General features: G+C 54.9%; 1 protein-coding gene across 1 annotated transcript in view; it reads right to left on the reverse strand.

Moving 5' to 3' along the window:
- The window catches only part of PARD6G (par-6 family cell polarity regulator gamma), a 53,415-nt gene that overhangs the window by 13,207 nt on the left and 18,338 nt on the right, over positions 1-21,870 (reverse strand). The window contains exon 2 of the mRNA XM_090285361.1: positions 18,299-18,521. Coding sequence (XP_090141487.1) covers positions 18,299-18,521 — 223 coding nt within the window. The remainder of the gene's footprint in view (positions 1-18,298; positions 18,522-21,870) is intronic.

Consider the following 21,870-nt stretch of genomic DNA (forward strand, 5'->3'; position numbering starts at 1 on the left):
CTCCGCCACCGGCAACAGCTTTTCGTGTGAGGTGGCAACGGTGGTAACATTTCATAAGTTGCAAAGCAGTTGTTTAAACTCAAAGGTGAGCAAGTCTAGATGTCTGTCAGAGGAGGTGGCTCAGAGGAGAGGCAATCCCCACCGGCTGCGCTGGCCACGTGGACACCGGGTGGAGGTGTGAAGGCCACAGGGCCCTGCTGCACCCACTGCCCCCCACACAGCCGCCCACGCGCCCGTCTCCGCCGCTCTTCACACAGGGAGCTCTGCATGCAGACCAGTCAACAATTCCCAGCCGTCCTAAAAACAAATTCTTCCAAAGGCTGTCTCATTCTGCAGATTCCAACTTTGGTTCCTAAAATACCTTTTTACAAGAGCGAAATCGTCACAGCTTCTTTATCAAGGACAATCTCGTATTGTCCCCAAAGTAAACAAGGCAGGTACAGATGGTTTAGGTAAATATCCACCACCCTCTCCCCACTCTCCTTCCCATTTCCACTCGAATTAAATGACATTTCCTTCTCTGCTTCCGTGTCCAGAAGCAGCAGGAGGAGATGCAGACGCAGCGGGAGCAGGACAAGGCGCCGAAGGTTCGCGCCCTCTGCTCACGTGACACCAGACAGTGCTTCTCAGAACCTCCTTTGGTGTGAAAACCTGCAGCATCACCGTGTCGTAGGGCCCACCGCCCAGCGCCTGTTAGGCACGCCGGAGCCGGGTGGGCACGTCCCGGGTGGGCAGGGAGGCCCGCACCACACTGGCGCCGCAAACATTGCTCTGAGCGGCTTTTAAAGACTCACGAGACCCCCCAGGTGACCTGCCTGCGTTCACGCAGCCTCAGCCTTGCAGCCGCATGGGCTGGGATTCCCCTTTGCAGCCACACAGACGGCAGGGAGGCGGCTGCCGACTGTAGAACCGTGGGGCGGGCTGCCAAGCCACCCCGCACAGCACACGCAGCCAGGCCTCACGGTGACAATAGCAAACAGCTGTGAGACAGCGTCACCCGCACAGCACAGGTCGTGTGCACCAGCAGCTGTGGGACCACGAGGAAACAGCTTGGAGCGGACGTTCCGTGCAAATGACAGTGAAGCCCAGGCTCCTCGCAGAAGCACTGTGGACCGCAGCAGGGCCGGCAGGCACTGGATTCTTGCAGCAGCAACCCAGGCACAGGGTGGAGACTGGTCCATCAGAGGGAGGACAGCTGGGCTGCGGGATGAGAGGGCTGCATGGCCACCCCACTGTCCATCTGACGGGCTGGCCCTGCTTCGTCCACATCCATCCCACCACCCAGGAAGAGAGGGAGAGCTTCCTTCTCAGCCAAACTGGACACCAGGGTCACAAGATGGGCACCGGGAGCCCATCCCACCTGGTCACCTGGGAAGATCATGGGAGCCAAGCACCACAGGAATCGAGCAAGCAAACGGCTGCTGGCTTCAAAGCAGGGGGACCCCAGAAATAAAAGGAGGGGTGCCGTTTCCCACTGTCCCTGCCGCCCACTGCACGGCGGCCTGAGCACTGCTGCAGACTAGACTCTACCACGGGTAGGGCCGCTGCCCGCGCCGGCTCCAGTCCCAGCTTGTCCAGGGCAGGGAGACCACACAGCTCCCTCCCCACACCTGAGCGGACACGCACACACACGCAGGCCTTCGGGAAGGGCTGCTCTCCCAGATTGAAGCAAGTCAGAACAAGACTTCACTCTCACAGGCTCCGGAAATACCAACTCTATCAAAGCCTGCCATGCAAGCAAAAAAAAAACTGTGGCCATTTTATAAAGGAATCCAAGACTCCAGACTTTGTCCTGAGGCCTGAAGCTGCGTCCTTACTCTACTGGCCCCTCAGCCCCCAGCGTGCGGCGCTCCCGGAGCGGCCCCAGCACCTCTGCAGAGCCTGTGCGCTACGGCACGAGATCTGGGTGGTGCCCGGGAAGCTGGCTGGTCGGGCCCTCCCGTCCTCCACAGGCACAGTCCTTCGGGTGCGCCGCCCCGGAGTCGGGGTGCCTGTGGACGTCTCGCGGCACACACAGGCCCCTGCCTCTCAGGAGCTGCCTGCGTGGGCTCCCAGGGTCTGCAGTTGCTTTGATCAGGGCTGGTTCCAGATTCGAGGAAAGTTTAATGGACACTCTCACGAAATGACTGGCACTAAGGAAGCTGATGGAGGGCAGTGAGTCCAACAGGGCCTCTGATAGCGTCAGCTCCAGTGACAAAGGAAACATGTCACAAGCAGCTCTTGGCTGAAAACTGTACCTTCATGCATCAAGGGCAGCTGGTCCCTCTGAGCCCCCTGCACACACCTCCCCGAGGCCCCCTGAACCAACTCTCAAGTCCCGAATCAAGGACTTGGCTGGGGCTGCGGTCCCGTGGCTCAGGCTGAGGACTTGGAAGCGCCTCACTCCAGCCCCGACCGATACTAATCACTTTCTCTCTATAGACTCGCCACCTGTGGACATTTCATACAAGCAGAATCATACGCGGTGCAGCCTTTTCTGTTGACTTCTTTCACTTAGCACAGTATCTTTTAGGTTCATGTGTGTTCTAGCGACTATCAAAACTTCGCTCCTGTTCCTGCTGCGGCTCAGTGGATTGAGCACCGGCCTGCGAGCCAAGTGTCTCGACTCCCAGTCTGGGCACATGACTAGGTTGCACGTCAGGTCCCTAGTTGGGGGCGCGAGTGAGAAACAACCTCACAGTGATGTTTCTCTCCCTCTTGTTCTCCTTTCCCCTCTCTCTAAAAAATAAATAAATAAACAAAAAAATAAATAAATTATTTTTTTTTTAAAAGGCCTTTGCTCCTCTCATTGCTGAATGTTCCCATTTCGTGGCTGCACGGACTCCACTGCGTGGATCCAGGCGTCCTTATGGACACCTGAGCTATTTTCACTTTCCACTGTTTGGCTATTGTGAATAACATTGCCCCAGAGATTTGTGGACAAGCTCTCCTGTGGACGTCTGTGAACACCTAGGAGTGGAATGGCTGGGTCACGTGCTACCTCTCTGCCCACCTGTCTCCGGACTCACCACCAACCAGCACTGTCTTGAGGCGCCAGCTTCTCACGCCCTCAGCGTTAGTTTTTCCCTGTCTGTCCTGTCTTCACACACACGTTGGCCACTTGTGTATCTCTTGGAAGTAATATGTATGTATTAGGATCCTTTGCCCATTTTCAGTTGTGCCATGACTGTTCTTTATATATTCTAGATACAAGCTCTTATAAGACATGTGATCTGAAACCATTTCTTCTATTCTATGGGTTGTCTTTTCATTTTACTTACAGTGCCCTTTGACACTCAAAAGTTTTAAATTTTGATGAAATCCAATTTATTGATCTATTTTTTTTCTCTTGACACTTGTGCTTTTGGTGTTATATTTAGGAAAGCATCATCTGATGCAAGGTCATGTCCCTGTGTGTTTCTTAGTAAAGTAGCAAACAAAAGTAGCTGTGGCCCTGGCTTAAAAAAAATAGAACCCTAAAAATAACACCCTGTGCTTGGGGCTGGTCTCATGAGGTCCTATCTGCCCTGGAGAAGGTGCCCAGCCCAAGATACCAGGCTCTAGTGGAAGGAGCCGGGACCAGCGTGATATAACATTGAACAAACCAAGCGCTCGATGTGGATAGTCCTAATTTTAGGAATTAAGTCCCGAATTCAGCTCCCACTTTCCCCAACTTCGTGGGAGTGTGAGGCTGGGAAGGATGCTGCTCTAGGCTGAGGAGTCTGTGATGGAGAAGATGAGCTGCGGCACCTGCCAGGCGGGGCAGCGCCCCTGGGCAGACACCACCTGGAAAATGGGGAGAAAGCACACACACAGCTTCACCTTTTCTCTTACAAGTTTCCTCAAACAACAGATCTTTCCTGGAAGCACCTCAAAATAAAAATAAAATCAGCTCTGGAATACGTTTCTCTGCCAAAAGGGAGCCACGCTCAAGTTCTGGGAGGCCCTGGACCGCTCCACAGAGGGTCTGCTGAGACTCTCTCTGTGCATGGTGACGACTGTGGGACTCCTGGCAGCACCCAAAATTCTCCACTGAGTTTTAGGGTACAACGGTTGCTGACAAGACCAATGATGAGAGTCTCAGGATCTGCTTTTCTGGGCTTCACGGCTTCAGGACAGCAGGAGAAGCCAGTGTCCGCTGATGCAACATTCCTGATGCCTCCCTCAGCATGAAATGCAAAGACACCTGCAAACACCAACTCTGCTGCAAGTTCATCATCTAGACCATCCTCTCCAGGGCTGCCCAGGGTGGGAGGTTGGGGGGCAGCCCTTCCCCAGCCCTGAACACAGAGGGCACATGCCAGGCAGGCTGCAGTCCCATCAGACAGCGTGTCTTGCAAAGGTGGGAAGTAGTGACTGTTCTGTGTCCTGCTTCACCAGGCAGAGTGCTGTGATCTGCTCCTAAAACCACACAAGCCCACATGACTAAGACTGAGTGCAAGAACGCTGGGGACTCTGAGAAGGTGGGCAGAGTGTCCCCATGTGGGACATTGTGTGACAGCTCTGCAAACTGTCACCACTGGGTGAAACGGCAAGGATCTGTGTTACTTCTGATGACTGCCATCATCTCAAAGAAATTCTCAATAAAAACCCCACCCCAGCAGAGGGTAGCTCCCAAGGGCTCGTCCCCTGGGCACGAGGGCAGACACTTGGGATGCTGGCTGAGGCCTCGTACACCCGGTGCCTCGGGGCCAGGTCCTCCCTGAGTGCAGCTCCCAGGCCCCAGTTGCTCAGCCCCGTGCTCCCCGCTGGCTGCACTCATGGCAGCAGCCTTCCATTCTCCAGGGTGCAGAGAGGAGCACAGGTGCTAGGAGCTCACAGGGGCAATTCCTCATGGGCCCTGTGGCTGGCCCGCAGCCCCACTGCACGCCCTCCGGTTGTGGGTCGCCGGTGCTCTCGGGCTGGGCCACCCCAGGACAGTGATTCACAAGGCAGCTGGAAGGGTGGGGTACCTGGTGTGAAGGAACATCACCTTCCACACAAACTCCTTATCGTGGTCCTTCTGGGAAACCAAAGAGTCTTTTTCGCCAACATACACACACACATGGCAGAAAACCCAAGTAGACAAGTGAGGGTGGACAGAGAGTCCCCCTGGCAAGAGGGGGTGTGGGGGCTGCTGGGGGCCAGCTGGTCCCTGCTGCTCAGGAGGAATGTGGACCAAAGATGAAAGAGCTGAGGGACACCACCTCAGGGGCACCTGGAGCCTCCAAGGTGATCTCTCTGAATGTCCTTCCCTAAGCCCACCCCTCCCTCCAGGACCATGTGACTCCAAAACCGCCCAAGGTTTCAGGCCATTCGCGCCAGGTCCCGGAAGGAAGTGTCGTGAGTGGGAAGGGGAGGGGCCAGCCTGGGCAGCCAGCGGATGAGTGACTTGTGTGTCAGGGAAGAAGAGAGCTGAGCCTCCAATTCCCTACGTTTTTTGTGGAAGTCTCGAAGCGGAGCTGAAAATGAAGCACCAGTCGGAACTCCGGATCCTGCCTAGAGCCCACACGGGGGACTTCGCCCCAGACCTCCCGCACTGTGCCCACAGCCAGGACCACGAGGCGTGCCCTCGCCTATAAAGGGGATGCGGGGAAGATGCCCGCAGTCACTTTTTTTTAAAAAGATTTTATTTATCTATTTTTAGACAGAGGGGAAGGGAGGGAGAAAGAGAGGGAGAGAAACATCTATGTGTGGTTGCCTCTTGTGCGCCCCCAACTGAGGACCTGGCCCGCCACCCAGGCCTGTGCCCTGACTGGGAATCACATCGGCGACCTTTCAGTTCTCAGGCCAGCGCTCTGCCAGTGAGCCACACCAGCTAGGGCCACAGTCACATTTTCAGCCAGAGGGGAACATTTCCACTCACTTATCCCCCAGGAGCTGAAGTCACTCAAGTGTGTCTCAGCAAGGCTGCCTCAGACACCACGAGGCTGGGGCAGGGGCGCCTGCCTGCAGCCTGGCTGGCAGGCCCCAGAGTGCGGCCACATGCCTCCTGCCCACACCACGCAGCGGGGAGAATGCTCCTTTCCTTACAGGGCTGGGTCCTGGTACCACCAGCCGCCAAGACCAGGGACTCCGTGAGGTTTGGGGGAAGCCAGCAGCTAAGAGCCGCAACCCCAACAGCTATGGCTTCAGCCCTGCCCCAGCCCCGTGGTGCCCGTGTGCCCTGCACAGCTGCAGGCAGCTATGTGCCCTGCTCTGGACGGTATGGTCCTGGCAGCCCTGATGACTGGAGGCTCGGGCAGGGTGTGGCAGTGACAGCTGGTGACAACAGGCAGGGACGGGCAGTGTGGCCCCCAGAGCAGCACTCAGCTCCATGCCGAGGGTGGGGCAGACTGCATGGGACCCCGGCAGTCCTGAGAGCGAGGGGACCCTGAGCCACGTGCCCGGCTGCCCTGGGCCTGAGACCCCAGGGCAGCCTTCCTGGGGAGACCAACCTGGGCCGCAGCCCAGGGACTAGCCAGGACCCCAGGGGACAGGTGGTGACCATGGAGATATTTGTATGACTAGGGGTGCTCCTGGCATCCTGTGGGTAAACACCCCAAATGCTCAGGATGCCAGGGGAGCCCTGCGGGAGGGCAGTCTGTGCAGGTGGTCGGGGGGCCCAGGGGTCCTCCCTCAGAAACAGGATCCCAGCCCACCCTCGGAGCTCCCTGTCTGAAGAAGGCTCTGAAGGGAAACTGAGGAAGAAAGGGGAGCTGGTCATGTGACAGGCGGTGAGATGGTGACAGCCGATTTTTGTCAAACAGGCCACAAATGACCAAGAGGGGGGTGCGGGGGGTGGGCACGGGGCAAGCCACATAACCGTCAGAGTGGAAAAGCAGGCTGGTCTTTCCAGAGCTGCTCCTGAGCAGCGATGCTGAAAAACCCAGAGACACAAACGGCCGGCGTCACTGTCCTGCCTTTATTTTAGGTCCAGAAAACTCTCCACGCCCGAGGGCACGCGCTGGCCGCCAGCCCCCACAGAGCCGCAGAGCAGGGCCTGCCAACCCCACCCACAGCCGAGCCGGCCTCTCCGGCTCCCCCGCCCCCCACCCCAGCACCAGGCTCGGGGTCCCCGTCCCCAGCTCGGCTGTGAGTAACGGCGCTGCTCCGCGGAGGCTGGGGGAGCCCTCGCTGGTCTCTGCAGACGTTCCTCCGGCCTCAGCCCCCTGCTGCTCCCCAGACCAACGGGCTGTGAACTTCGCAAAACCAGTCATAATGACCCTCCCATACCAAAACCAGCCTCAACAGCGTTTTGTACAATTTTTAAACAAAAAGGAATGGAAAATACAATACAACAAACCCTCTAAGTGGAGCTGTGGTCTGCAGTTTAAATTCCCCGAGTCAGGAAACCGCCTCAGACGCCCGGGTGTGGCCGAGAGCCCAGGGCCACCAGGAAACCACACGGACGGCACGAACCGCCACTGGAGCCCCGAGGACGCGTGTGCGCGCATCGGCGCGGCCGAGTCACGTAGCTCTTGTTTCTGCGGACTCTCTTTCCATAACTGTGCCAGTGGCCGCGCAGGCTCTTTCCTTTGGTCCTTTTTAGCTCCCAAACGAGGCGAAATGAACGACACCGCCCCCTCCCCCGAAGGCGTTCGCGCTGATGGAAGAAACAAACAGCAGAGCCTCGCGCTCACTGATGGAGACTGGACGCTTTCACCCCAAGCTCTGGAGCAGCACTGCGGGCCCTGCGAACGGAGACACCTGCCCGGAAGGGCTCCCGGCCGCCGCGGCTGCACAGCGGGGAGCAGCTGCCCTGCCCTGCGCGCCTGCACCGCGTTCCTGCCACCGGAGCAGCCCTTACACAGACGCCTGGAACCCTGTTTCCACCAATAGGAGGGAGGCTTCTCCTGGCCAATCAGAGCTGTGCAGCTATAGCCCCATCAGCCTCTCACTGACCAATCAGAGTGGCTCCATTCTGACCAATCAGGACAGTGCCTTTTGGGCCAATCACACTGTGAAGATTTGGAGCCCTCATTTGCATGCAGGCAGACCCATCAGGGACTAGGAGCGGGAGTTTCTGCCCGGAGAAGTCGGCTCCCTCTGGCTCTGGGGGGCACTTTCCCTCTCCGCTGCAGACTGATGACCTGACACTCCCAAGACATCTCCCCAGCGCAGGGCAAGCAGACCAGACCCGCATGTGGAGCAGACCTGAGTGGGCCTGGGCTACTTCGTAGCTGTGCTGCTCCGTAATTGAGCTGTTTGCACTACATCGTTTCCTCCTTCACCACAACCCAAACTGGGAATTCCTTTGGGCACCAAATTGGTGCCAACGACCATCACTTAACACGACAATGGCACCTGCTTTTCTACTTGACACTACACTGGACATTCCAGCCAGGGAATTTAGGCAAGAAACAGAAATCAGTGTGGCTCGGCGGGCGGGGTGTTGTCCTGCCAAGCGAAAGGTGGCCGGTTCAGTCCCCAGTCCGGGCACAGGAAGTGACGGTTCTCACACCCATGTTCCTCACCCTCGCTTTCTCCCTCCATTCCTCTCGCTCTAAAAATAAAAAAAAAATTGTTTTTTAAAAATTAAAACAAAGGAAAATAAAGGCATCCAGGTGGAAAAGGAAAAAGTAAAACTATGTCTAGAAGTGGAATTGCTGAGTCACATGGTAACTCTATGCTTAACATTTTGAGGAACAGCCAAACTGAATTGAGCACATATGTCTACACAGAAACTGGTACAAGATCACTGTTTTATAACACACAAGCTTCTACCCTTGATCCCTAAAATCTACTTCACAACCAATGTCTCCACATCTTTTCTGGTCATCAGAAACATCTTAAAAAATCGAGGAAGAATCCAGTAACAGTTACTACTCTAATGGCCTTGAAGCTGAATTAGGCTTCTTCCCACGGCGAGGCAGCCTGGCTGTGCTCTGGGGGTGCGGGGGGTGTGTGGGGGGCTACACAGGTTCTGCAGAGTGGACTCCTTCCCAGCGAGAGCTCAGTGTGCAACACCGGCTTCGCTGTCCCTATACTGTGCTCCAGGAGGCAGGAGCAGGTGCCCCACAGGCAGCGTGAAAACTACAGCTCCGGGGCCTGACGGCCATCTGCAGGGGACACTCAGTGACTCGGGCCGGGAGCTGGGCGGCAGTGGGTCAGGCACTGAGGGCAGCCGGGCAGACCTAGCCCTTCCCTGTTGCTGCTCAGAGACCAGGACCCCCAGCCCCATGACAACTCCTGGGGCCACAGAAAGGAGGGTGGCCGCTCACTCACCCTCAGCAGAACCTTGATGTGCAGGCTCTGTCCTGAGTGATTTCCAAATATTTAATCACCTCTAACAGGTAACAGGCGAGGAAACCGAGGCACAGGAGAGATGAAGTAACCTGCACGAGACCACATGCCACTAAGCTGAGGAAGCAGGTCATTTTAACCATTGTCCTGTCCAGAGACCATGGCAGCCCCCCAGCAAAAGATGCTGGTGGCCTCCGGGAGCTGGACCGAGCGCCCAGGCGCCCTGGCATGATCTCAGGCAAGGAGCCTCACCACAAATACTCATCCCCAGAAGAAAAGGCCTCGGACTTGGTCCATCCCTGGACAGGACTCCTGCTCCTATGAGTCATGCAAATGTACTCGGAGAAAATTCTATCTGAAGCCTCAGACTCAGCATCCAGACTCAGGAACCCCAAGAGGTGGTGTATGGGCTACCACAGGTCCTCTCGGGGTGCATGTCACTGCAGTAGCCCAGGTCCCAGCACCTGGAACCGGTCACTAGCAGCTCAGGGTCTGACTAGCTTCTCTCAGTCAGCCTTCCAACCCCGCCAATTAACTAGCCGTGTGCTGGGCCCTGCTGGTCCGCAGTCCAGACCCAACACTCCAGCCCCTGAACACCCTGGTGAAGGCCAAGTCACGGCCCCTCCCCCCAGTCCCTGCCCCTTCCAGGGTTGTGACTCAGCCTGTATTTACAGGACATAGCAGCAGTGACCAGACAGGACAACTGTAATCAAACAGCTGAAAATAGCTGCTGGCAGGACAGCCCACACTTAGAGGGACCCTCCAGCAACTTATATGCAGTGGTCAGTGGCCACAGCTTGGCCGGGACCCCATGACCCCCATATTCTTTCCATCCCCAGGAGATGGAACGGGCCCCACAGAGAGGCCTGGGGTTGCCAGCCAGGTCCCCACCCCTTCCCAGCTCAGCGGAGGGCCCCCCCAGCCCCAGCAGCCCCCCCAGCCCGGTCAGTGCAAACACAGCAGCAGCCCCCCCTCAGCAGGGGGCCACGGGCAGCACCCAGGGCCAACGAGCCAAGGTCTGTTTCCCTCTGAGCCTCCCAAGATGTCGCCAACGTCAGCTGCCCACGGTTGCGCCTACAGCTCTGGCCTGTGTCTCCCACTCAGTAGGTCTTAAAGACCTTTGGGGACCTGGCTTCATGGGCGAGACCCTCCTTCCTGAGAAGGAGCAGAGCGCCAGCTTCTGGGCTGGGCTGTGAGGCAGCCGCACTGGGACACCGTACGGGACCGGCTGACCCGCCTCTGAGCTCACCCGTGAACGGGCACAGTTCCGCGGTTCCCGGCGCACTCACCGTGGATCCCCATCGTCTCATGACCCCAAAAGAAATCCCTGGGGGACACAGGGCTCTATGGCACGTGCTCACGAAAGGCTAGCAGCTTCGACAGACACCGTTGTCTGACCTCTGCACTGTGGCCACACGGGGGATGGGCAGGGGCCATTTGGGGCACATCTGTGTAGGAGCCCAGGAGAGGCCCCCAAAAGCCATCCACCCCAACTGCACCCTAGGTGAGCCAAGCCAGGGGGGTAGGTCTAATGCTGCTGGGGGCCAGTTCCCGGGGCAGTGGGACTGGGCCACGCTGTGTGTGCAGCCCAGGGTCCATCAGCACCAAGAAAGCTGGACGTGGGAGGGCAGGGGCAAGGAGGCACCACCAGCAGGTCACCAGGTGAGCGGCATCCAACCCAGGCCTCCCCATTGTCCTGTCTCATCTGTCAGCAGGCAGGGGCTGTGGGGGCCGCTGTCACCAGGCGCCCTCACCTGGCTCTGGGAGGCGAAATGGAAACGTTTGGCGGGGGCAGGTCCACAGCACCCGTACGGCTGTGTCACGACACACAGCGCAGCCCCCTTCTCGAGGCGCGGAGCTCAGAAGGGTCCCTGGCAGGTGAGGACAGGTGAGGACGCCCGCCAACCCCTCCACGTCCCTGCTGGTGCCCCGCTGGCCCAGATGAGCTGGGAGGGGCTTCTTCCTGGTCATCTAACTGGAGACTGACCCCCTGTCCTAGAAAGTCCTGACACAGGCTCCTGCTTGGGAACAGGTGTGAGCTCCTGGGGTGCGGGGCGGGGGAAGCCTGGCGTCTACGGGGACACGATGCCTCTACCCAAGTGACAGTGATCTCCTGTGATTTGCTTTGATTTGAAACTTCTAACAAGACTACACACAGATATCACCTGTACAAGTGCCCGTGCACACCTTCCAGGAAGTTAACCTACAGGTGCAGAGCTACTGCTTGGAGCTTGACTTGAACTCAGCAAAACAGACGCTGCGTGAAGGCTACAGTCCCAGGCAGGAAAGCGACAAGGTTCAGGAGGTGGCTGGTGTCCCACAACAACGCGAATGCACTTAATAGTCTGAATCACACAATTAAAAATGGTTAAAGTGGTAACTTTTGCGTCACGGGTGCTTCGCCACAATAAAAGACTAGCCCGCCGTCTGCGATCCGTGGTTCTGTGGAGGCTGGGCGGGCCCGTGGGGGTGCGGCCTGCACCCACACCCCCCACAAAAGGCAGCTTAGGAGTGAATAGCTGCAAATTCAACTGTCAGCCTCACCCCAATTCTCTGCACGTGCTGAAGGCTACGAAGCGCTTTGGTGTTTACGGGAACCTGGGGTGCAGGCGGAGCCTCCGCCCTGAGTCACTTTCCCACAGGACAGGGTGGAAAGTATGGAGATAGAGGGAGAAAACAGGAAGACAAACCACTGTGCAGGAGGAAATCCAAATCTCGTTTCCATTGCTGGGAAAGTGGTCGGGGTGGAAATTTTCATATCTCTAGAGCCCAAACCGGTGCAGGTAAAATCCTTTATACAATGAACACCTCCCACGAATTACCACGGACGTCCACTGTCTCTAAGCAGGGAGCACAACGGTGGTGACGGTGCAGCGAGGGCTCCAGATGTTGTCACAGTGCAGCTGGAGCTGACTGGCCTGGGCTCCGCCATCCAGGCTGAAGGGCACAAAGCAAGAACCCACTTTGGAAGGTGCCAGAGGCCAAAACCTCTCTGCTGACTCCTGTGGCCATCCCCCCACCCCCGCCCAGGGCCACAGAGCACAAATTTACCCCTCATTCCCCTAAGGGGGGTGCACTTCTTGTTCTTCCAGTCTCAGCGACATTTAGGAAAACCAGGGTCTAACTCCATGCTCCCGGACACGACAGGACCCTCCCGACCTGCACACCTGCTGCAGGAGACACTGAACAGTCTACCCTCTGCCTAACCCTCCCCCTGGTCCCGCTCAGACGCAGCACAGTCTGCAGACCCGGAAGGGCCTGCCCACCTCCAGACTCCGCTGCGCACCCACAGCCCCTGTAAAACCTGACAGCAGCGACGGTGCTTGAGGAGGGTGCGAGGTTTTGAGAGCCCGGGAAGGAACGCCAGTTTGCAGCCTGCAGGTCCAGGGGGTGGGGGTTGGGGGCAGAGAACCACCCCGCGGTCAGGCATACAGGACAGTGAGGTGTGGGCTGCCGACTGTCCCAGGGTTGAGGAAGCCCCCACCCCCCCAGGGAGCAGCACCGGCCCCAGCCCTAACCCCCTGCAGACAGATGCAGCGTCTGCCTCTGATCTGAGGAGCCTGCTGCTCTTTGTTTCACACAGAAATCCTGCTGACACAGGCAGCCTGGAAGCCACCACTCAGCTCAGGGGTGCGGGCTTAACCATGGAAAGAAAGCCCAGAGCCCACTTGGCCCTGCTTCCTATCAGACACATAAATCTTTGAGCTCGTTCTCACTGCAAACCAGCTTGAATAAATGTGAGCTTGTCACAGAGAGCCACTCCAATGTAGCAGACAAGAAACAATGGGGTGGCCTCTGGGAAAGCCACCGGTCCCCAGCACAGCCCCCTCGGGGACAACAGCTGCTACCCGGTGAGGCCAGGCAGAGAGGGGGCCCCTGAACGCAGGACCTGAAACACCAGGTGTTGGGGGCAGGACAGTCAGCAGCGGGGGTTCCAGACTCTTGGGATCCATGGAGGCCCAAGCTGGGCAGACCCCGCCCCACGCCTGGGCCCAGACCCTCATGGGCCTTCGCCACGGCAGTCAATACAGCAAGTTCAAAGCGCATCTGTTTCCGCGCGCCGGCCTCCAACTCAAAGGCCACTCTCCTCATGCCCTGCGGTTCAAAACACACATGCCCCTCAGTCCGGCAGGAACATGTCTGCTAATCTAAGCGGACAGTACCTAAGCATGCACGACACGGTTTATGATGACGAGGAATTGGAACAGTGGGAATATAAAGTAATAAAAATTGGTTACATTTTGTTACATTCATATGACTGACAAGTCCAATAAAAGGAATGTGTATATCTACATACATGTACAAACAGTAAAAAATATAATGCTAGGTTAGATTAACCGCTATGGTACATGTGTCATGTCCCTGTCTGAATGTTAAGCTGGAGCCCCCACCAAAATGGACATAGTGACCACCTCAGGGCAGGGGTTTGTTTCCATGTTGTTTAATTTTCTTTTACAAATATGCTAAAAACATAAAAGACTTTTAAAAACAAAATGTTTTACAAAGAATTTAATGACATAGGATATGGTTATGATCTTTTTCAAATGCATGGATCCAAATTACAGACTTGAATATGTAAAAGAACATATAAATGGAAAATACATAAGAAAAGATTATATTCCAATTCCATTGTGTAAACTATGCCTATTTAGACACAAGACGTGCTGCTGGGGCTCCCAGAACATAGAACCGGCCAGAGGGGAAGACGCAGACCTGGGACACAAGGCAGCTGGGTGCTCACAGAGACTCAGGGTGGCCGGCCGCAGGGACGGGCCCCGGCTTCCCTGGCGGGTGGGTGGCTGGGCTTTGTTTTCCTTCTCATGAGCTGCCTCAGCACATTCTCTCCCATCACTCCCACTCCTCGGGGGACAGGGGGCGGGTCAGGCATTTGTTTTCTGCATGTTCCCACGGGAGGCAGTGGGAGAGGTTTTGCCCTATTTTTCAATTAAAAATAAAAAGAAAGAAATTCTCCAAAAATGAAAACTTCCAGAAAGCAGTGACGAGAAGCAAACATGTCTCAGGAAAACCTCTGAAGCACAAGGAGTTAAACCTCAGGACCTGGGGACACAGACGAGCTCAATTCTGCAAACCTGTGCCTTTTCCCTCAAACGCCTCCACAGCCCGGGCAGCGTCGGAGGAAAGCCCAGAGCAGGGCAGGGACCCAGGAATGCAGTGGCAGCAGCTTCACAATGAGACGCACGGAGGGCTTCCTGCCGCACAGTGAGCCCGACTGAAAGCCAAGCATGCCTCCCGTACTTTGCATGAAGAATCCAAGAACAGCCATCACGATCGAGATTTATATGCCTGGTACCTTAAGATTCTGTCAGTGCCTACACCAAACTCTCCATAATTCTATGCGTTTTACTTTGAAGAACACCCCCAATTACATTTTCTGACAACTCGCTTAAGTGACATCACAAGCAAGCACCGCCCCTCACCCAGCTGCCAATCATGCAACTTCTAATTTTAAAAATTGACAACTGTGTCTTCCTCGTTCTAGGAACCCAACAAACGCCGCAGAACAGTTCACTAACTCACGCAGACGTGCTGTACTGAGGCTAGTTTAACAGTAAACAGTCCACGCCCTCGACTGGTGCTGGGATTCTTGCGGTAGAAGGAAGACTGCATCCGCTACTGACACCCTGGGCGGCAGGGACCCCAGGGACAGACCGCAGCTGAAACTCAGTGAGGGTCCCACCTCTTCTCCTGGGCTGGACCGAGAAGTAAATAGGCCCATCTTTTAAGTAACAAGAGTAAGGGGACACGGGTAGTTGAAGTAATTACTTGATGGGTGTTCACACTTCCTGTTTATTCTGCTAAAATTAGAAAGAGATCCTCCAAGTGTCTGTGGTCTCGTCCTGCGTTCCCTCTGGCCTGGGCCGGCTTCCTGGGAGAGGATCGGCCTCCGGGCACAGACAGCTTCCTCAACACCAGCTAGGCTTCTGACCCAAATATGCAAATCGGACCCTCGATTCTGCCACTATGAGCACTTTCTCCTCTTACTAAAGTGGGCAAAGCAGGGAAGCAAAAGGTAACCTCTATCATTTAACCAAGGAAAAGCCAAAGCTTTCGACAGCAGCCTGGCCCGGACAAGGGTGGGGACATCCAGTCAGTGCAGCAGGAGCCTGGCCCTGTGCACCAGACAGCAACACCCTCTGGCGTCCTCAGGGCAGGCCCTGACCAGGCTGCTGGAGGGGGACCTCCAAGTGGGTCCTGGCCTGTCGTCTGAGCTCCTGGCTGATTGCTGCAACAGGGTCTCAGCCCCAGTGCCCAAGACCCTCAGCAGCCTGGAGACGCTGGAAAAAGGCCGTCTTGGGATAACGTTCTTCAAGGGATCACGGAGCAAACAATCACTGAGGACAATGACCAGAACACTGCAGAGACGAGTGAGACGACACCGAGCCGCCGTCCTGCAGGGTCTGTGGGGAACAGGTGCCAGGACCCACCCCCCCAGACACTGACGTCTGCGGAGGCGCGAGTCCCTCATATAAAACAGCTGAGCGTGTGCACCTAACCTGCACACGACCTCCCATATACCTTAGGTCAGCTCTAGATTACTCATAAGTCCCGAGACAGTGCCGATGCCGTGTAAACAGTTGTTACGCTACATTGTCTAGGAAGCAACGAGGAAAAAGGTCTGTTGGTGTTTAGTGCGGATGCAGCCGTTCTGGGCCCGCTGCGCAGCCATGTCATCGCAAACAAAACATTGTTTCCCGAGTGTTTCTGATCTGTGGTTGGCTGAACCTGTGGATGATGAGCCCAGAGAGGGAGGGCTGGCTGATGTCCTTCCTCACTAACGCATTAAATAACAATCTGCACCATTGTTTTAAAACAATGATTTACTGCAACTGACAATCAGATATCTGGCTACAAGGAGCAGATATGGCCACGTGTATGATTTCTACTGGCAACAACGTAGCAGGTCCTCCTGACCCTGAGCCTGTGAGTCCTCCCATTCAAGCCTCAGATGAGGACAGGAGGGTCTTGCTGGTCACAGCCAGGAACCAGGTGCTGGAGGAACGGTCTGCACTCAGATGTCCCCAGCACCTTGTTATCACCTGACAGAGACAGGCAGGGCCTGTAGGTGTCCAGCTCACGCGAGACGAGGAGGGGCTGGAACCACAGGCAGCTAGGAAAACTCTGGGCTGTTCCTCTGATGCCACAGGAAGGAGGGAGGTAAATCAAGAGGACAGGATGCAGAGCTCGGCCCCATGGGAGCGGCAGAGCCGGGGAAGTGAACGCATCCCCACCTGCAAGCACAGACTGGAGCTTCCTGTGTCACTCAGCATCAGGGGACCAACAGCAAGGCTGCCAAGTGTCACGAGGCCTGGCCTTGCAAAGGGCAGAGGGTGCCTTCTGTCCTGCTCCAAGCCCAGCTTTGCACGCAGCAGCACAGAGAGGCGTTGCCGTCCCACTGAAGACAAAGCCCTTGTGGTCGGCAGTCCCCACAGTGCCACGCACCCCCCGCACACCTCCCACACTGATGCACGGCAGCGGTGACGGTGCGGGCACAGCTGCGGGACAAGCCAGCCCCGAGGGCAGCGAGCAGCCACGGCAGAGGAAGCAGCCTGGGCGAGCGCCCTCCACAGGGGGACGTGTGGACACCTGCCCACGTGACATGTGATGGGGGCTGCAGTGCAGCTCCAGCAGAGGCAGAGGAGGCTCCTGACGCCACAGCCACTCTCCCCGGCCATCCTGAGGAAAGGACAGCTGTGTTGACTTCTCGGGGCCATCAGCGGGACACCTGGCTCAGCAAGAACACAGACGCAGAGCTTTGTGATCTCAAGCCAAAGAGCTGTCCACAGTGAGGTCAGCGGCCTCCTGCTGCTCCTTCTGTCACCACAAACAGGAGGATGTGACAGCTCACAGCCACGAGTGCTGGCCACCGGCCAGGTCGCTCTGAGCTCTGCATGTGCTGCCCACTCACCTCAGGACCATCTGTGACAGAGAGCGACACCTGCTCGCACCGGGCCTGTGACCCCAGGGCCTCCGCCCAGGACACCGTGGCTGCTGCTTTCAGCCGGAGCTCAGGCTCTGCCCTGGGGACGCCGCCCACCACCCGGAGACAGGGACCCTTCCTCTCCTGCGAAGCTCTAAGTCACAGTGGCACACATGTGAACTGCGCGTGTCCCCACGGCTACTCTGTTCTGGTGGGCGCTTAGCGCCCTTGGGGAAAGAGGGTCATGACCAAGTCAACCATCAAATGCCATTTTCAGAATGTCAGGTGCCGTATCGGGGACTTCTTTCCATCAGTACAGCTGACCCCTGACCCTTGAGTAACATGTACGACCTCTTCGGGTCCACTTCCACACGGCCTTCCTCCAATAAACACCTGCCGTTTCTGATCCGCAACAGGGTCCACAGGTGTGGGGGGCCAACCGTGGGCACTGACCCAGGCCATTCCAGACCTGAGCATCCCCAGATCCCAGCCCCCACGGGGGTCCTGGAACCGAGCCCCAGGGGTGCCCAGGGACAACTACATAGATATTCGAGTGTGTGGGGTTCGGCACCCCAACGCCACGTTGTTCAAGGATGAACAGCATACTGCTCTGAAATGCTAAGATTCTCCCAAGCTTAGCAAAAGAGAAGACAAATTTAAGATGCGGCTCTGAGGATTGAGCAGCACGAGGTCCTGCCTTTCTTCACTGACCCACGTCAGTCCCTTATTGTCACATAAGACAGTGACGTTGTTACAGCAAAGCTGGGCCTTCAGAGCTACAGTGACCCTAAGGCCCAATTGAGAGCGGACATCTTTTTCCAATCTCAGAAACAGGGGAAAACATACTGGCAGCCTTAAGTTTCATTCCTAGATTCTGACTAAGGTTTCATTATTGAATTAACTTGCTTCCAGTTAAAATACTGAAAGTGTCAATATTATTTTCTCCTCGGTATTTAGAAATCAGAAGTCAACACTATTTAAAGTGGAAAATGCAGTTTAAATGTTTGTAAGCCTTTCTAACACAGTAATAACGTTGACCAAGCAGACGTTAACTCCTTTCGTCCCCTACCACTGGCCAGAAGGCAGGCCCCGCAGCTCTGTGCTGCCGGACAAAACCGAGGGCGCGCTTCTCTCTGAAACGGGAGCCCGGCCAGGGCAGCCGCGGGGCCTCCGTACCTCGTTTCTGGATGAAGACCCTGAGCAGGGGGTTCGCGCTGGACACCGCCTTGCAGAAGTTGTCATCGTTGTTGATGGGGAGCAGGTCCCCGTGCACGTCTGCGTAGCCGATAGTCACCTCGGTGTTGTCGATGTGGTGGGTGTGCACGACCAGCTGGTAGAAGTCCTCGAACTTCCCGGGCTTCTGGCGGTCGAGGGAGAACCTCCGGAACTCAGCCCCAAACTGCAATGCAAGGCACGGGCATGAATGAACGTCAGGGAAAGGGCAGGGCCGCCAGCAGCGGCGCTCACCAAGCCTCCGCAGGCCTGCGGCACGCACCAGGGAGCAGCATGGCCGCCCTTGCTCAGGCCGCAGGGGAAGGGCGACGTGGACGCGAACTGTGAGCCAGCGGATGAAGCGCAGAGTCCATCCCTCCCCTCCGGTCCACACAGGCCGAGGCAGCCCAGGGGCTCCAAGGCAGGGGTGGGGGGGCTAGTGCGGTTGGAGCTTCTGGACTTTTTCCTCGGGGCACAGAAGTCCTGGAACAATTTTAATTTTAAGCAAGGAAATGACTTGGTATAATTTGCATGTTAGAAAGAACAAACGGCGGCACTTTGAAGGCGTCAGAAGTGGAAGGAAAGGAAAGAAAGGAGGAACCTGGTGAGAGGGATGCGTCACGGATCACGGGAGACAGAGCGCAGGTTCTGGAACTGGCCAGAGAGAGAGCAGGGCTCTCTTCAAAAAAGATGCTCCTCACGCTTCCTGCTTTGGGAACCGCCCAGGCCCCCTCTTTCCTGCTGCGCCAGCCCTGACTCAGACGCCACAGCGTTGCCTGTGGGGCTCTGGGCCACGTCCAGGAGAGGATCCCAGGTCACCTCCCACCGGGTGACCCGTCCAGGGGTCCAGAGACACCGCCTCTGTTTGTTTGGACTGAGGTTCTGGCTGTTTTCCTCACTTGGCAACAGGCACGACAGATTCTGCGCTCTTCCACATAACTGCGAACTAATTAGAGTGGTTCCAAAATACACAAAAGAGAGATGCCTGGTGTTTACACAAAACTACTTGCTGTATCCTCTGGTCTTTATGTCAAGGCAAACCCACTCAGACCATCCAGGCCGGCGCGGCCTCAAATCAGGGCTGGCACCAGGCACCCGGCCAGCCCCAGGCTCTGCGACCGGCAGCTCAATAACTTGCATTTCTAACAAGTTCCCAGGAGCAGCTGGTGCTGCTGGCCTGGGGACCCCACACACAAAACCCCGGGTTTTAAGGGAACTGCGATCCAGACGTCAACTTCCACTGATGGGAGAACCAGCCTCCTGAGCCATTTCCCCTCTAAAAAGCAAAGGAAAACTGACTCCTCACTGTCCTTCACTGCCCGGGGAATAAAGAACTTCAAGGCACACAGCAGTGGGACAGCTCATAGCGCCGGTTTGAAAAAAGCCTCCTTCAGTGGTTGGGTCGGGAAGGAAGGCTCAGAGACCAGCAGGGCCTGGACGGGCCGGGGAGGGCGGGCGCCCCATTTTAAATTTAAGTATGGTTGTCATATAAACTTGCATTGGTCATATTAGTTTCAGGTGTACAATAATGATTTAAAATTAACACAAATTCAAATTTTTCCATGAGGGAAGCAGGTCTGATTTGTGTTTGATCGCAAGGCTGGTTCTGTCAGATGAACTACAAAGTTTGAAAAAAGAGATGTGAAATGCAACATGATAAAAGCACTTTTTTCCAATTTTGTAATTGTGGCAAAATACACATAACATAAATTTTAAGCATTCTTTTATTTTTTATTTTTCAGTATCAAATAACATACGATCTTACAGTGGTTTCAGGGCACAGCCCAGTGATTAGACCATCATGCACTTCACAGAGTGGTCCCCCGGTAGTTCCAGGGCCCCCCAGCCCCAGCCACGGGTGTTACAATATCGCTGTTTCCCAGGCTGCACTTCGCCTTGACATCCTGTGACTGCTGCACAGCTGCCGATCTGTGCTTCTCAGTCCCTTCACTTTTTCACCCAGCTCCCCAAACGCCCTCCTACCTGGCGACCGCCAGTCTGCTCCCTGGTCCGTCCATGTTGTCACGAAGGACAGATCTCATAATTTTTTATGGCTGAGTGACAGTCCATTGTATCTGCGTACCCCAGCTTCTTTATCATTCATCTATCGATGGACACTCAGGGTGTGTCCATATCTTGGTTATCGTACATTAAATGTTCTTTGTCTTGTTATAGACTTTGTCTTAAAGTCTGTTTTGTCTGATATAAGTATTGTTAGCCCAACCTTTTTTGTTTGTTTACACTTGCATGAAATATCTTTTTCGTTCCTTTACTTTCCATCCCTGTGTCTCTCGATCTGAAGTGGGTCTCTCGCAGGCAACGTGTGTGAGGGTCTTGTTTCTTACCCACTCAGCCACCCTGTGTCTTTTGATTAGAGCATTTAATCCGTTTACATTTAAAGAAATTGTTGATAGGTATGCAGTTATTGTCACTTTATTATTCACATTTTTTATCTTTTCTTCTTCTTCTTCTTAAAAAGTCCCTTTAACATTTCTTGTAATACTGATTTGGTGGGAGTAAACTCCTTCAGCTTTTCCTTGTCTGGGAAGCCCTTCATCTGTCCTTTGATTCTAAATGCTAACTTCCCGGGGTGCAGTGATCTTGGTTGTAAGTCCTTGCTTATCATCAATTTGAATTACTTCATGCCAATCCCTTCTAGATTGCAAAGTATCTGTTGAGAAATCAGCTGACATTCTTATGGCCTTAGGTAGTAGCTGTCCTGTGGGGCCCAGTGGTGCGGACACACTAGTCACCTGAAAGATTATTAGGGCCAAACCAGGACTGAGGAACGAGCTTGACTAATCTCCTGACAGCCAAAGATGGGATTAGTTGTGCGTTTGATCATCAGCAAGGATCATAATTCTCATGGGCTGGAACATATACAGTATGTATAAATATATTTGTTTATAATAATCAAATATTTATTTTTCACTTTTTGGATGAGACCAGGGAAGCAACTCACTATTTTGAAACCTGGTAAAGAATCAAACACTCTTTCAAAAGTAACATCATTTGTTATCAGGAAATTCACAGAAGTACAATTCCTTATTTCCCAGAACTTGCAGATAAACTGTCATTCTATTATTATTTTGATAATTATTATATTTCATAGCTGAACCCAACTATTATTCTACAACAGAATAATAAAAATGGGGGTTATTTCTTAAAATTTAAAAAACATTATCTCAAATACAAAGTACGGAGGCCAATGAGGAAAAGTGAATCAATCAGCTTCTACATGTAACTCATTTATATTCCCTTTAAAAATGTGAAACAACTAATAACAACATGGTCATTATGTATAATTAGAAGATATCTAGCTATCTATTTATCTAATTTCTTGTCACCGTTAAGGGGAGGCTTCGACAAGAGCTTTTGGAGTAAATAATACCCGCTGTTACAAAAGTAATGTACTATTGAGTAAGTTCTTTGTCAAACAACAGGAAAGTTCTCCTTGGTCAAGAAGCTAGGAGACCAAACGCGGTAGAAACCCAAGACAGCTAAGCCCTCGGCAGCACAGAGCAGCTGCTGTTCTA

The sequence above is a fragment of the Furipterus horrens genome, unplaced genomic scaffold, assembly GCF_987537825.1.
Source record: "Furipterus horrens unplaced genomic scaffold, mFurHor1.1.pri manual_scaffold_8, whole genome shotgun sequence".
Lineage (NCBI taxonomy): Eukaryota > Metazoa > Chordata > Mammalia > Chiroptera > Furipteridae > Furipterus > Furipterus horrens.